Below are 12,549 nucleotides of genomic sequence, written 5' to 3'. Positions count from 1 at the left end.
AAAACTCTTCCATCTACTGAGAGTAAAAAACACCTACACAACAAAAACAATTTCAAATGATGGTGAAACTTTATCAGACTCATTTGCTCGCTGCAGGTAAAACTGAATGTGTAGTTCAAAATTCGGCTTTGAATCCCAATTGCAAATACTGCTAAAATTCACGAAAAGAAATTAGACGTTCGATTCCCTTTGATGGAAACTATCCAGTCTATTGCAAGCAAGTCAACACTCCTGCTCCCAGCACAACAAAAATATTCAATGCGATTTTTTTTTGACAAAACATGTCAGCCAATGTATTTGCAATACATTCTTGAATGCAGACGAGAGACATTGTAATTGCATTCTTGGCACGTAAACTGAAGAGGAGGGAGGATCAATTAAATCGATATTCTAAGTGCAATATTAAGATTTGGCATTTCAAAGCTCTTTTACTCTCGTCCATTTTGGGATTTTCCCTTTCAAATGGGTTTTCTACAGTGCAAGAATTGGAAGCTGAAAAAGAAAAAGCGGACAGCAAGTTAACTGATGGAGTTAAGGAAGTAGATGATCTTTGTGATGGGACCAAAACCAATGTGCAATAGACCGACCTGTCAAAACACTGATTGGGATAACCAGGACTTGCTTCTTTCTAAATTGAAATTGTGACTTCAGTAAAAGAGACAAACTTAGTGTGTTCACTATAAATTCTCATAACACAAGGTCCAGAAATCAACCCGGAAGACAATCGTGCTAGTTCATAGCCTGGGTTCAACTTCTCATTCTTGCCGCTGTAGTCCTAACTTGGAAGTGCTTTATGAAATTTTGATTTTGCCTGGTTCTAAATTGAGATGGAGGAGGAGGAGATGCTTGTCTTTATTTAGAGAGTCGCCTTCTTTCATGTAGAGTTTTCGCACCACCTTGAACCTCACATCTTAAAAACAATTTGCCACCAAACGCCAAGGCATCATAGATCACTGCTTACTTGGAGTCTGAATGTGGATTAAAATAATAAATATGGCTCTGTGCTAATGTTGCACTGGATTCCCCTGATTTTTCTTGCTAGTTTGAGTTTAAATAAATCCACGGGGTACAATTTTTGGTCCATTGGACGGGAATTCTGTCCCATACTCCTAAATAGAGGTGCAAGGATTAATCAAAAAACAATTGATTACCAAATTATTTTTGATAATCAAATCATTTAGTTTTTAATTTAAAATTGTCAATAGACTAAGAATTTCAGCTTCTCAACAGTAAGAAAGAATTCTCCGATTCTGTTGTCCTCCTGGAAGCAGAGTGATTATCTTTGTGTTGAATCAAAATAAGGCTTTTGTTTTTACTTTGGAAAACAATGAGCAACATTTTGGCCGATTTTCTGAGACATTACAGACAAAACCAGTCACTGAATCAGAATTTATGCTTCTGTCAATTTGAAATAATGTAATTTTTTTCAAATAAAGGGATGGAAATTGAAATGTTCTTTTTTCATCGAATTCATCAATAAAATAATTTAAAAATTAATTGATTATTGAAATAATCGTCAGTTGCTGCCTGCCCTACTCCTAAATTTTAAATATATTATGGGCTAGGGCCAAATTGCACTTTATTCATGGCCAGGAGATGTACCCTAGATATATATCTCTGAATCTGTGAGGTTTCACTAAACACTGATGAGAAAAAAAAACGGGGACTTTCTAGGTGATGTGGCGTCTGCTTTAATTTTTTTTCATCTTTTGTTTGAACTACACACAATACAACATCCTTCTGACCTGGCAAGGAGGGGGAAAAAAAAAGACCCAAGAAAAACATTCTCAGCTGCAGACATGCCGAGCAGATTGAAAGGTGCTGGGCCGGGAGGTCGGGGGGTGGGACAAAAAAAAAAAAAAAAAAAGAATGGCGGGGGGAAGCGATAGAACAAAGCGGTCACTTTTTCAGTGGCTGGTAAACTGAGGCATTGGGGTCCAAGCCAGAGGGGTTGGTGTCCATGAACTTGGAGGAGTAGTGGGGGGCCACCGGGGTCATGCTGCTGGTGTCGGTTGTGTATGAGATGCTGGGCATGACAGCCATCACTTCGGCTATCTTTTGCTTCAGATCTTTTATTTCTTGATCTTTCTGAAGAATCTGACCTGAGGACAGACATTAATAGTCAACAGTCCATAAACAAGCATTTGCCAACAGCGACTCCTCTGATACTACTCTGGAAAGCGGCAAATTTCCGAATTGAATGAAAACACCCCATCCTTCATAGGTACCGAGCACATCAAGCTCTTCAAAAGGTGGCTTTAGATGGCCTGTGTGTAAAGGGCTGGTTTCACAATATTAAGGAAGTAGAGGCTGCATTTGAACGCAAATCAGGTCAGAAAATTGCATGACAGCAGTTCTAAGAGGTCAGCTACCATAAATTCTTTAAGGAGGCATCACTACTATCCTCAAAGTATCACGTATGCCAAATTCTTTCAGCTACAGTTTTCAGTCTTGAAAGGCATTTGTCTGTTTGTCTCTTTGTCAAGTCGTCATGGGAAGTCATACTGGGTTTCAAGTCATTTTTGTCATCACTCACATCATTATGTTCAAATTGGGACTGTACGATTTGTGATGTTAATAATGCTAGCACCGGAGTCCTCCAAACTACACACCTTGCACGATTTCCTGCTGTCTCTTGGCATCTCCCAGTGCAGAGAAGAGGTCCAGTTTGATCCTGGTCTCTGCACTAAGGCTATTCTCCAAGTGTTGGGTCTTGTCTTGCATGGCTGACAGAGCTGACATCAGCACTTCTGTGTCTTTTTCATTCTCCTTGTATTTATGAAGTTCCTGGAAGGTCAGAGATGTTCAATCAGGTTGAGGGCAACATCCATTTACTGCAGCTCTTAGGACAGTGGAATTTAAGGTTGCCCAGAGTAATGACGTAAATTACCCCCCCCCCCCAAAAAAAAAAACAGATTACCTGGACTTTCAAGTCAAGCTCTCGGATCTGGTCTTCCTTAAGCTTGTTGTCCAAGGTTAGTTTCTTACAGTCACTCTCTAATTCTGTGATCCGCCGTCGCAGCGTGTCTGTGCATTCTCCCCTGAAAAGCAGGAAGACTTCATTTGACCCCAAAAAATGATAGTGAACAAATACTTTAAGAACCTCGATGCTCAGAAAAGAACAATTTGGATGCTTTGCTACCTGGAAGCAGCAGCTAGAGCTACTGCCCTGGCTGCCGTGGCCTCCTCGAGCTTTTTGCGCTTCTTTTCGTCTGCGAGCTGTTTCTCAGCAGTGGTACGAGCTTCCTGTTCAGCTTTCAGTCTCTTCTCCAGTTGACCCACAGCCTGCTTATCCTTTTGCTTTGCCTGCACAGCATTATGGAGCCTACAATTCCATGCACACAGGGATATAAGTATTTGAATTGATTAAAAAAAAAAATCTAGCATGTGAGGCTTTTTTCCGCTTACCGATGATCTTTATGTATGTGCATTCAAGTAATCACCCGAAAACCAAACTTGTGCAAGCCTGACCTTCTTGGGACCGACTGAATGACCACTCACTTGTTTTGCAGCAGCTCGTTCTCCTGGCGGAGTTGACCCAGCTCAGTACGTATTGAACGCTCAGCACTGCCAAGTGAGCCAATCTGGCTTCGCAGGTCTTGTTCCATCTGCCGGCTTGCCTGCAGGTCTGCCTTCAACTTCTTAACATCTTGCTCCAATCTGTCCCACATAAGAGCATGAACAGACTTGCAGACAAATATTGACCCATTCACAGGCCACAGTTGCAATTACAAAAATACACACACACACACACACACACACACACACACACACACACACACACACACACACACACCTCAGAAAAAGGTAGTGGCTTTCAGGTGAACTTTATAGAAAATGTAAAAAGTTCACGCTAAGTGATATATCGCATGAAAGTAGGACATTTCAGTAGAAGGATTTACCGGGGATTTCCTCATCTCAATTCATTGAAACAAAAGTTAACAATGGTGGGTATACAACAAAACGTCTCAATAACTCATCATGTGCCCTTGAGCATAAATTGCAGCTTGACGACACCGTTTCATGCTGCTCATAAATCTTTGAAGAGCAGCCCTCAGTTTATTGAGGTCTTTGTGGTGGAGGGTTTCGAGCCTCTAGAGGGCGACTCAGCTGATAAGTTTCCAATAGGATTCAGGTCTGGAGAAAGTACATTCCATTTGAGGTACACCAGTCTCCAACAGCCATTCCCCCGATGACAGGACCAGCTCATCAAAGCTGGAGCATTGTCGTCTATGAAGATGGAATTAGGCCCGTGTTTTTCATGAAAGGGCACAATCACTGGATAAGTAATGTTATTTCGGTTGTGTGGGCTTGTCACAAAGTGTAGCACTCACAAAGTGTAGGGCTGTTCTGTACCGACTGGACACATCTGCCCACATTGTAAAACTGCCAATACCAAAAGCTCGTCTGGTGAAAACGGTGGCTGATGAGTAGTGCTCTCCTTGACGTCTCCAACGGCATTGGCGGCCATCATTTCTGCTCAACGTGAAATCGACTTTCATCAGAGAACAGCACTGAGGCCCACTGGGCCTTCGTCCAGCGTAAATGCTCCCTGGCCCATGCAAAACGATGACACCTGTGCCTGGTGGTGTGGTGAGGTACCCTTGCAGGTTGTCTGGCATGCAGACCACGTCTATGTAAATGGTTTTGAATGGTCTGACGTGACACTTGGGTGCCCCACATCTCCCTTGAATGTGCCTGGAGTTGAGTGGCATTCATCTGGTTTCTCAGGGCAATGTTCACAATGTAGCGGTCATTAGCATGGGATGTGGCCAAAGGATGACTACTTCTACATCTTTCTGTGACTTTTCCAGACTCTCTGTGTCTCTATTGCAACCTGCTGATGACACTCTACGCTCAGTGGCCACTTCCATCTGAGAACATCCTGTTTGAAGGATCACAATGGCAAGGTACTGTTGATCCATTGTTCGGTGTGGTCTTGGACTCATGATGTCAAAATGTGAACAGCATGATAAGGAGGACCGACCGTTTAAACACCAGCTTTAACTGAACCTGGACATTTATTTGGTCGATTCAAGGATCAAACGCCTGCTGTGAATTTTGCCGTTAAGCTCCTCATTAGAGAGCAGCAACTTGTGCAAAAAGTACTGAAACATTTAACAGTTTGGACATGCACATTCAAAAGCTTAGAGAAGGTCACCATGAGTTCATCTGAAAAGGTTTGACTGCATTTTAGGTTCGTCCTAAAATTCACCTGAAAGCCAAATATTACCAGCTTTTTCTGAGTAGTGTGTGTATACACACACAGAGAGAGAGCGAGAGAGCGAGAGAGAGAGAGAGAGAGAGAGAGAGAGAGAGAGAGAGAGAGAGACCTAAATCAACAAAAATTCCACAAAGGTTATACATAGTTTTTCTGTTTGACCTCGTATATGTAGTCTTCAAACTGTAAGCAAAATATGATTTATTTCAAGAGAGAGCCCAAATATCAACAAAAATTCAGGGGGAAAGAAACAAAAGGTGGTAAATATTTTTTTTTGTTTTGTTTGACTGGGGAAATATAGTCTTCAATGCGCAAGCAGAATATGACTTTGCACTTGGTGATGAAGCCCTGTTAGCAAACAAGCAGTTCAGGCATTTCCAATCCTGTAGTTTTTTTTTAGTTTTTTTTAAGGTTTGCAATCATCTCAGGGTTGATTCTGGTCTACAGCTGTCGCTTAGCAACTCAAAGCATCAGCTCCCTCCACCGATTTTCTATCAGATTATGGATTAATGTTCCTTTGTTGTTTTTGATCTGTCCTACAGGCAGACCAAGCCACGACTCATCTTTCTGATGGGCTTCAGATCATAGCATTTCTCTGTACAAGGAATCAAGTTGACGTCGAATCTCTGACGACATTAAATGTTCTAAATCAATTCAGATTTGCAAAAATCAAAGCCGTACATGAGCCTTCTTGAACAGGGGAACCAAGTGAATGCTGCTGTTTTTGGTGACAATTATCCATACTGGCTTGAGACAGCAAAGTCTTCCCAGGTGATTCTGGGATGAACTCTCATGTTTCTCCTGACCCCATGTGACAAAATTCCAGAAGGAGCTCCACAAGGCAAGCAACAATTAGTCTGTATTCCTCCATTAAGATCCAATCGCACCTGCACACCAGCTGTCCTCAACATTTATTGTGCTACGGACAGGTTTCAAATTTTGACAGATGAGCAAAGAAACAAATAAAATTAAAGTAGTTGTAATTAATGGGGGCCATGTGCTTCTCTTCAATGACCCTGTGGTCCTATTTTGTGTTAGTGCCCCCCACCACCACCACGCTGCCCTCCCAAAAAGTACAAAATCTTTTAATGCAGGGGGCTTGGGCCATAAAGCTTATGCTCCATGTGCTGACGCAGTTTTGATGGCTCCATTGCATTATTTACGAGCCTGTCATGACATATTATGCACAAAACGTCTTTCAGACTCTGATCAATAAAATATTTTTTGTTCGACCCCGATGTGCAGTCCTTGGTGATCGCCCTGCTAAAGCCTAAAGCCCATTCCAGCCTTCTCCTTGACATACTTTGAGAACTGTGAGTGTGCAACGAACTATGTTGATTTATTTTCGATGCATAACCAGGTGAGGACTACTTTCTTGAGGCACAGGACTCATTTGTATACCTAGGAGGGACAAAAATGGCTGGTGGAAGTCGGAAATATAGCTGGTTGGCAGGGAATCAATTACCGGACTTATTTCCCTTGACCAAACACGAGTTGATAACTTTGCAATGCTTTTTCTTCTCAGGAAGGGATCAAACCATTTCCTCTTCTGTACATCATGTGCAAGCGTATGTGCTTACCTAACAAGTGCTTCCGGCTTGCTCAGCTGATTGTTGGGAATACAGTTGTCCGTAGGATCCCTGTTGGAGCCACTTGATGTCCCCTTCCCAACTGCCAATTTGTGCTTCTTGTCGTTCTTCCCCGTGGAAGAGGAGGATGGAGTAGAGGAGGCCAGGCTGCCATTGGTAGCACTATGCCCACGGGGGGAGGAGTTGAGCGCTGTGGCGTTGCTGTTTTTGTAATTTTTGGAGCAGGAGGAGGAAGAAGATGAGCAGGAGGAATTATTGTCCTCTTTAAGCAACAAGTTTTCTGTGCTGCCGAGTTCAGTGGTCAGTCTCTTGCTGTTCACATGGTTTTCCATATACTCCATCTCTTGGAGTTTAGAGTCCACTGATGATGGCAGGATGCTGTTGCTGTTGTGCTGCTTTTTAGCCTCCCCACCACCTTTTCCCTCTTTTCCCTTTTCTCTGTACTCTAACTCTGGCAAAGGCGCTGAGGTCTTTTTATTGGCAGGGGCGCCGTTCTGTGAAACTGGAGGTGTGTCCACTTCAGATATTCCTTTAGCTGCTGCTGTAAGAATAACTTGATTAATGAGAAGTCTGACATAATAGCACAGTCAGATCTACACGTACTACAGACCTACTTCCAATGAACTTGGGATGTCGTGTTAATGTGTTAACCAATAAGAAAATACCATGTGTTAAATACGAAAATAAAATTGATTTGGAAAACTTTTTAATGTTTTTTGCAAGTGTAAACATGTATACAATGGAAAGGAAAAATATGTAAACTTTTTGGAATGTCTATTTTTATTTATTTCTCTCGTAAATTTGCCCAAATGTGATCGGATCTTCATTGACGACCATCTAAAACGGGACCAAACTCAACTTACAGCTGGGCTCATAAGTTTACATAGCCCTAGGACAGGGGTACCCAAGTCCGGTTCTCGAAAGCCCTTATCCAGCCTGTTTTAGATGTCTCCCTCCTCCAACACAACAGATGTAATTTCATGGAAATGTCAACTAAAGATAATGTCACATCATTAATGTGTCAAAAATTAAGCATCTGTGTTGCTCAATTATTATTGTACCACAAACGTCTACCTTGTGATTTGTTTTAAGTGGGATTAAATTACTACTACTGATCACATTTGGGCAAATAATAATAATAATAATAATCGGAATTTACCTCCAGTGTGAACGTAGCCTTACTTAGGAGCAGATCAAATTTATTTAAAAAAAAACCATACAATTCCAAAAGGTTCACATACCTTTTCTTGCCACTTTTATTGCACAATAGTTACATGTGAAGTTGAAGAGATCTGTTTTGATGCATACAGAAAGCATAGAAGATACAGTATTATATGCAAGCTTCAATCTTACCTTCTTCCGCTTCTCGTTCTTGCCTTTGAAGCATCTGTTGCTCTGGAGGCAGAGCCTGCTGAAGGAGCTGCATGTAAAACTCATTCTCCTTCTGCACCTCTTTCTGCTTCCGGAGGCGCATCTTATAGCTGACATAGCTCTTAAAGCCAAAGCCCAGTGTCACCACTGGATAGCCAATGCTACAAAAGGCACAAGAAATAATACTAAGTCAATTAACTTCTTTATTGACACTCTGATTTTTAAAAAAATGAGTCCTAAATAAAACAGTCACATGAAAACTGTTGAAGTGGAAAGGTTCTCAATGCTAAAAGCACACACCTTCGGACCAAAACATTAACATATGCTACATATGGACAATTTACCAAAAATGTTTGTTAATGTTTTTGTGTCAGCAATATATGGCGACAACCACAATACCCCTGAAACGACAATGAACATGGGTATCCAGTTTTTGTGACATTTCGTTTGGTGGTGTGCTTTGAGATTGTTTTTTCCAAATGTAAAATATGTGCATTGGATCAGCAAAGGAAGGGATTTAGACAAACACTAATACAAAAATGCAAGCATACACCTCATACACCTTGAGGATATTTCTTTCAGAACTTTCAAGGAAAGGCAGTAATTTTGGGTGAAAATTAGCTAAGGACCTGTGGCCTAAAATGTAATGCACCATGTGACAAAGCAGGTCTCAAAGAAGCATTAGGTATTCACATTTGGAAAAGAACCAAACCTTTAGTAGATTAAGATCATGCGGGGGGGTATAGAAGAGTGGCTCACCAGTGTGCAGCAAATGGGCGGCACAAGTCTACATGGAAGTTCTTCAGGTCTTTGAATCTGATAGCCGCCTCTATGTACACGAAGAGTATCCATAGTGACACAGTGGGTAGACAGACTCCTCTCTCTGAGGACAAGAACAGGAACAGTCAAGATATTATGTGCACCCATCAAACATTAACACCGGATACAAGTTCAAATCTTGCCATACTCTATACTGGGGCTTAAAAATTAATCAAATTCACATCGACATTGTAATGGAGTGGAATGCATTATTCAAATTGCAAAGGGTAAACTTTTTCTGGGGGAAAAAAAAAGCTTCATATTGGCCTGTTGGTAGACTTCGATTAATAATTTATAATGTAGCAATACTAAAATTGTGACTTGGATACTATACTTGCATAAAGTGCCACGTTACAGTATTGAAATGACACAATGGCAAAAACTGACAGCATCAGTAAAAAGCAGTACAATAATAGCTCACAGGTAGACAACTTCAAATTCTTTTGATTTGTTTTAATTCAAACAATGACTATATTAATCAGAAATATCTCCGATGAAGTAAAAAAATTAATAAAATACATTTTGAACATTTTTAAACACCTGTTTGCACATATTGTGTCCATATTTTAAATGGCATTTTTGTCATATGTCTAGGAAGTGTGTAGACGGAGTTCAGACAGATAAGATCCAAAAAAGTAACCAAAGCCCATTAGGATAGGATATCCATCGGTGTCTGATCAGTCGGATGCCTCCTAGGTCATCATGAGTTATGTATACATTCATTGGCCATTTGCAGCATGTACGAAATATAAAAATGAAAACAGGAGAGAGTGTTACCTGTGTGCCAGACATACTGCACCCACACATAAGTACTGGCAGCAAAGAAGAGCCATTGCACTGGGATGAAGAGGAGGCAAATGAAGTCCGAAGTAAGTGCCACAAACACAAAGAATACTGAGAAGGCCTGTTCGGAGAGTAAAGGCGGTTAGAATATATTCCATGTGGCCCAAAAAAACAAACATTAATGCTGGTCTCCAGAATAGCCCTGAGGAGAAAATAACCACAAAATGTGGGTACTGTATTTTCTGCATTTTGGAAATAAACACTAAACCTATACAATGAAGTAACTTTGAGAACAGGAGAGTACAAATATTACTTGCTTTAAATTGTAATATAATTGAAATTGGCAAGACTTTTGATTGGTCTGTCTTACAAGTTCTTTGATCTTCTCACTTATTTAGCAGCTTCTTGCCCAATGAGAAAACTACAGGTCTGTTATACATATTGGCTATCATTGTGTCACTTGTAGCACACAACAGTATCAAGGCTGTTTATAAGCCAGGAAAGAGGGAACCTGAGGTGTTGCCCTTGACAATTCTTCAGATCATCATGCTTGTCTTTCAAATGTGGTTTTGAATGACACATTTTGAAAGCTAAGTTGAGTATTTACAACGTCAAGCTTTACAAAGGTTTCATAAATATCCACTCACCAGGCCCTGGTATCTAAACGAGTCGTACACACTCCGGAGGAAGAGCCAGAACGGCCAGAGGTACTCAAATCTAAACTCCAAAACAAAGTCAGCCAGTAGCACCAACGCCCACACCACTAGGAACTTCAGGTACAGGAAAGTGCTGCAAAAATGGAGATATTACAGAATGCAAATCCACACTGGATAAACACTTTTGACGACTGACTATACGATAGTGATCATATACAGAAAAGGTCATCAATTTTTTTTCTAATTAAGCCCCACTTCTTAGATTAATGTGAAGACCTAATTTGATACATACTTCTGCAACACATTTCTTCAAATTACATTGAATTGTTATTAATAACAACTGATACTCACCTATGTAAAGACAGTTCCCATGTTAATGATTCATCACAATAATTAAATGATATTTTAGCAAGGTAGGAACAGTTACATGTCAAGATGCAACATTTTATTTCAATAAATCTCTGTGAGGATTTACATCTTCAAATGATCACAACTGCATCATGGCTAAGAAATCACAATGTTCCATCACTGGTGAACTATTTTTAGAACAGACCCACAGGGTACTCATGTAGTCCAGCGAGCAGCAGGTTGGTGACCACTGATATCGAGGATGGAATATCGAAATTGCACTAGTTGTAGTTAGAATGTGCATGGGAGAAATACAGAGTAGGCTATATAGGGGAGCCTATTGCTGCTGTTTGTGTTTGCTGCATTTAGTCTAAGCAGCTTATAAAATGTAATGAGGATTTCATAAATAATATGTGAATCCTTACATCATAAGTAAACATCCTGGAAAAGTTCCACTTCTACACTTTTACATGATATTACTGTGCATTTCGATATGACTAAATGGTTGGCCTTGAGATTCACAAAGCGAGCGTAGTGAAATGCTGTACGTTCCTGTTTCTTTCATAGTTTCAAAAGTTAAATATGCTAAGTCCTGGCTGTGTAACCCAGAAGTGTGATTTGAAGTAGTGCGGCGTACCTTATCAATATTTCAAGGCTTTAAAATGCCCTTTAGCATTTGGCTCACTTCATTTACAGAAAGTCCACAGAGGTTGAACCTGTCAGGTGTGGCTGTGAAGATCAACCAATGAATTTCCAGGTTCTTTTAATTCAACAATTGAACATACGCGTGACATGCCTACATTTTTTAAATGTTTGGCCAGCATACGATGTATTGTATTGCCCCGTGTTGTGTGTTGCCATAAAGTATACAAACCTTGATTCTAGCGATCATGAAATACTTTCGCAAAGCCGAAGATTTATGTATGGCCGACAGCTGTCATCTGGCCTGAGCCGTACAAATTGTCAGTGTCGATTAAGGCCTATCGAGAACGTCCAATGCAGTTTATATTAAATGTATTCATGTGACTGTGCAAGTCATGTTTGTTGTGTTGTTCAAACCAGGCTGTTGTGTGGCCTAGCGGTACGTGCTAGATCTAGACGGCTAGCTGATCAAAGACAACCGACTCTTAGCGTACACAGCGCTATCAATAGCAGCTAGTTAGCCGTGTTAACAGGCTAGCGAGCTAGCTAGCAGTAGCACATTTGTATCAATATAAACAGTGAGAAGCGTCCGTGTTTTACAGCTCCCACGCCGTTGTCATTTTTAACGAGTAGTCTCATTTGTTGTCGCGAGGACAACGCACCCGTCAGCCTCCATGCAAGTTACCTGCCGTATATGCCCTCGGTGATTCGATTCCGTTTTACCGGCCGTCGGAGTTTGCTGCAGTCCGCATTGCGCCGCTTCATCCTCCTCCACTTGGCTTTGGCCTTCGAGCAGCCACCGTAATCTTATCCAGTTTTCTAGTGTATACGGGTAACGAATATAAATTACGTGCTGTAGTATGTGTCGCTGGAATTATTTTCGCGACTGGCAACAAAGAAATAAATAAAGGACTCTATTCGGGAACCTCCTCTTTTGCTCTTAGCGCAGGCTCACTGTGTCCTGGCCGCGCTGTATTTTACGTGTATCGCGTTGGCAGACGTTTGGAATATCCAATCAATCTATTCACCGAGGCCTCTCTCTTTGACGGATACTGAGACGAGCCATTTATGTTACGAGGCAACCTCGATCACTTCCCCTCTGCCACGACCAGGGAGCTGT

At 41.2% G+C, this 12,549-nt stretch overlaps 1 protein-coding gene across 2 annotated transcripts; it reads right to left on the bottom strand.

Moving 5' to 3' along the window:
- Window positions 1-558: 558 nt before the first annotated feature.
- On the bottom strand, window positions 559-12,549 carry maco1b (macoilin 1b). Of its 2 annotated transcripts, none has more exons than XM_019876707.1 (11): window positions 12,115-12,549; window positions 10,431-10,572; window positions 9,778-9,904; window positions 8,941-9,064; window positions 8,164-8,342; window positions 6,802-7,351; window positions 3,502-3,660; window positions 3,143-3,325; window positions 2,921-3,041; window positions 2,613-2,787; window positions 559-2,102 (listed from the first exon to the last, which is right to left on the bottom strand). In XM_019876707.1, exons 1-11 carry the CDS (start codon window positions 12,192-12,194, stop codon window positions 1,900-1,902), a joined length of 2,043 nt encoding a protein of 680 aa, XP_019732266.1. In that variant the 5' UTR covers window positions 12,195-12,549; the 3' UTR covers window positions 559-1,899. The 2 variants fall into 2 exon arrangements, with proteins under 2 accessions (XP_019732266.1, XP_019732276.1); XM_019876717.1 differs by having other exon boundaries at window positions 6,802-7,348.

The sequence above is a fragment of the Hippocampus comes genome, unplaced genomic scaffold, assembly GCF_001891065.2.
Source record: "Hippocampus comes isolate QL1 unplaced genomic scaffold, H_comes_QL1_v1.1 scaffold107, whole genome shotgun sequence".
Lineage (NCBI taxonomy): Eukaryota > Metazoa > Chordata > Actinopteri > Syngnathiformes > Syngnathidae > Hippocampus > Hippocampus comes.
This window is presented reverse-complemented; position numbering and strand designations above follow the sequence as displayed.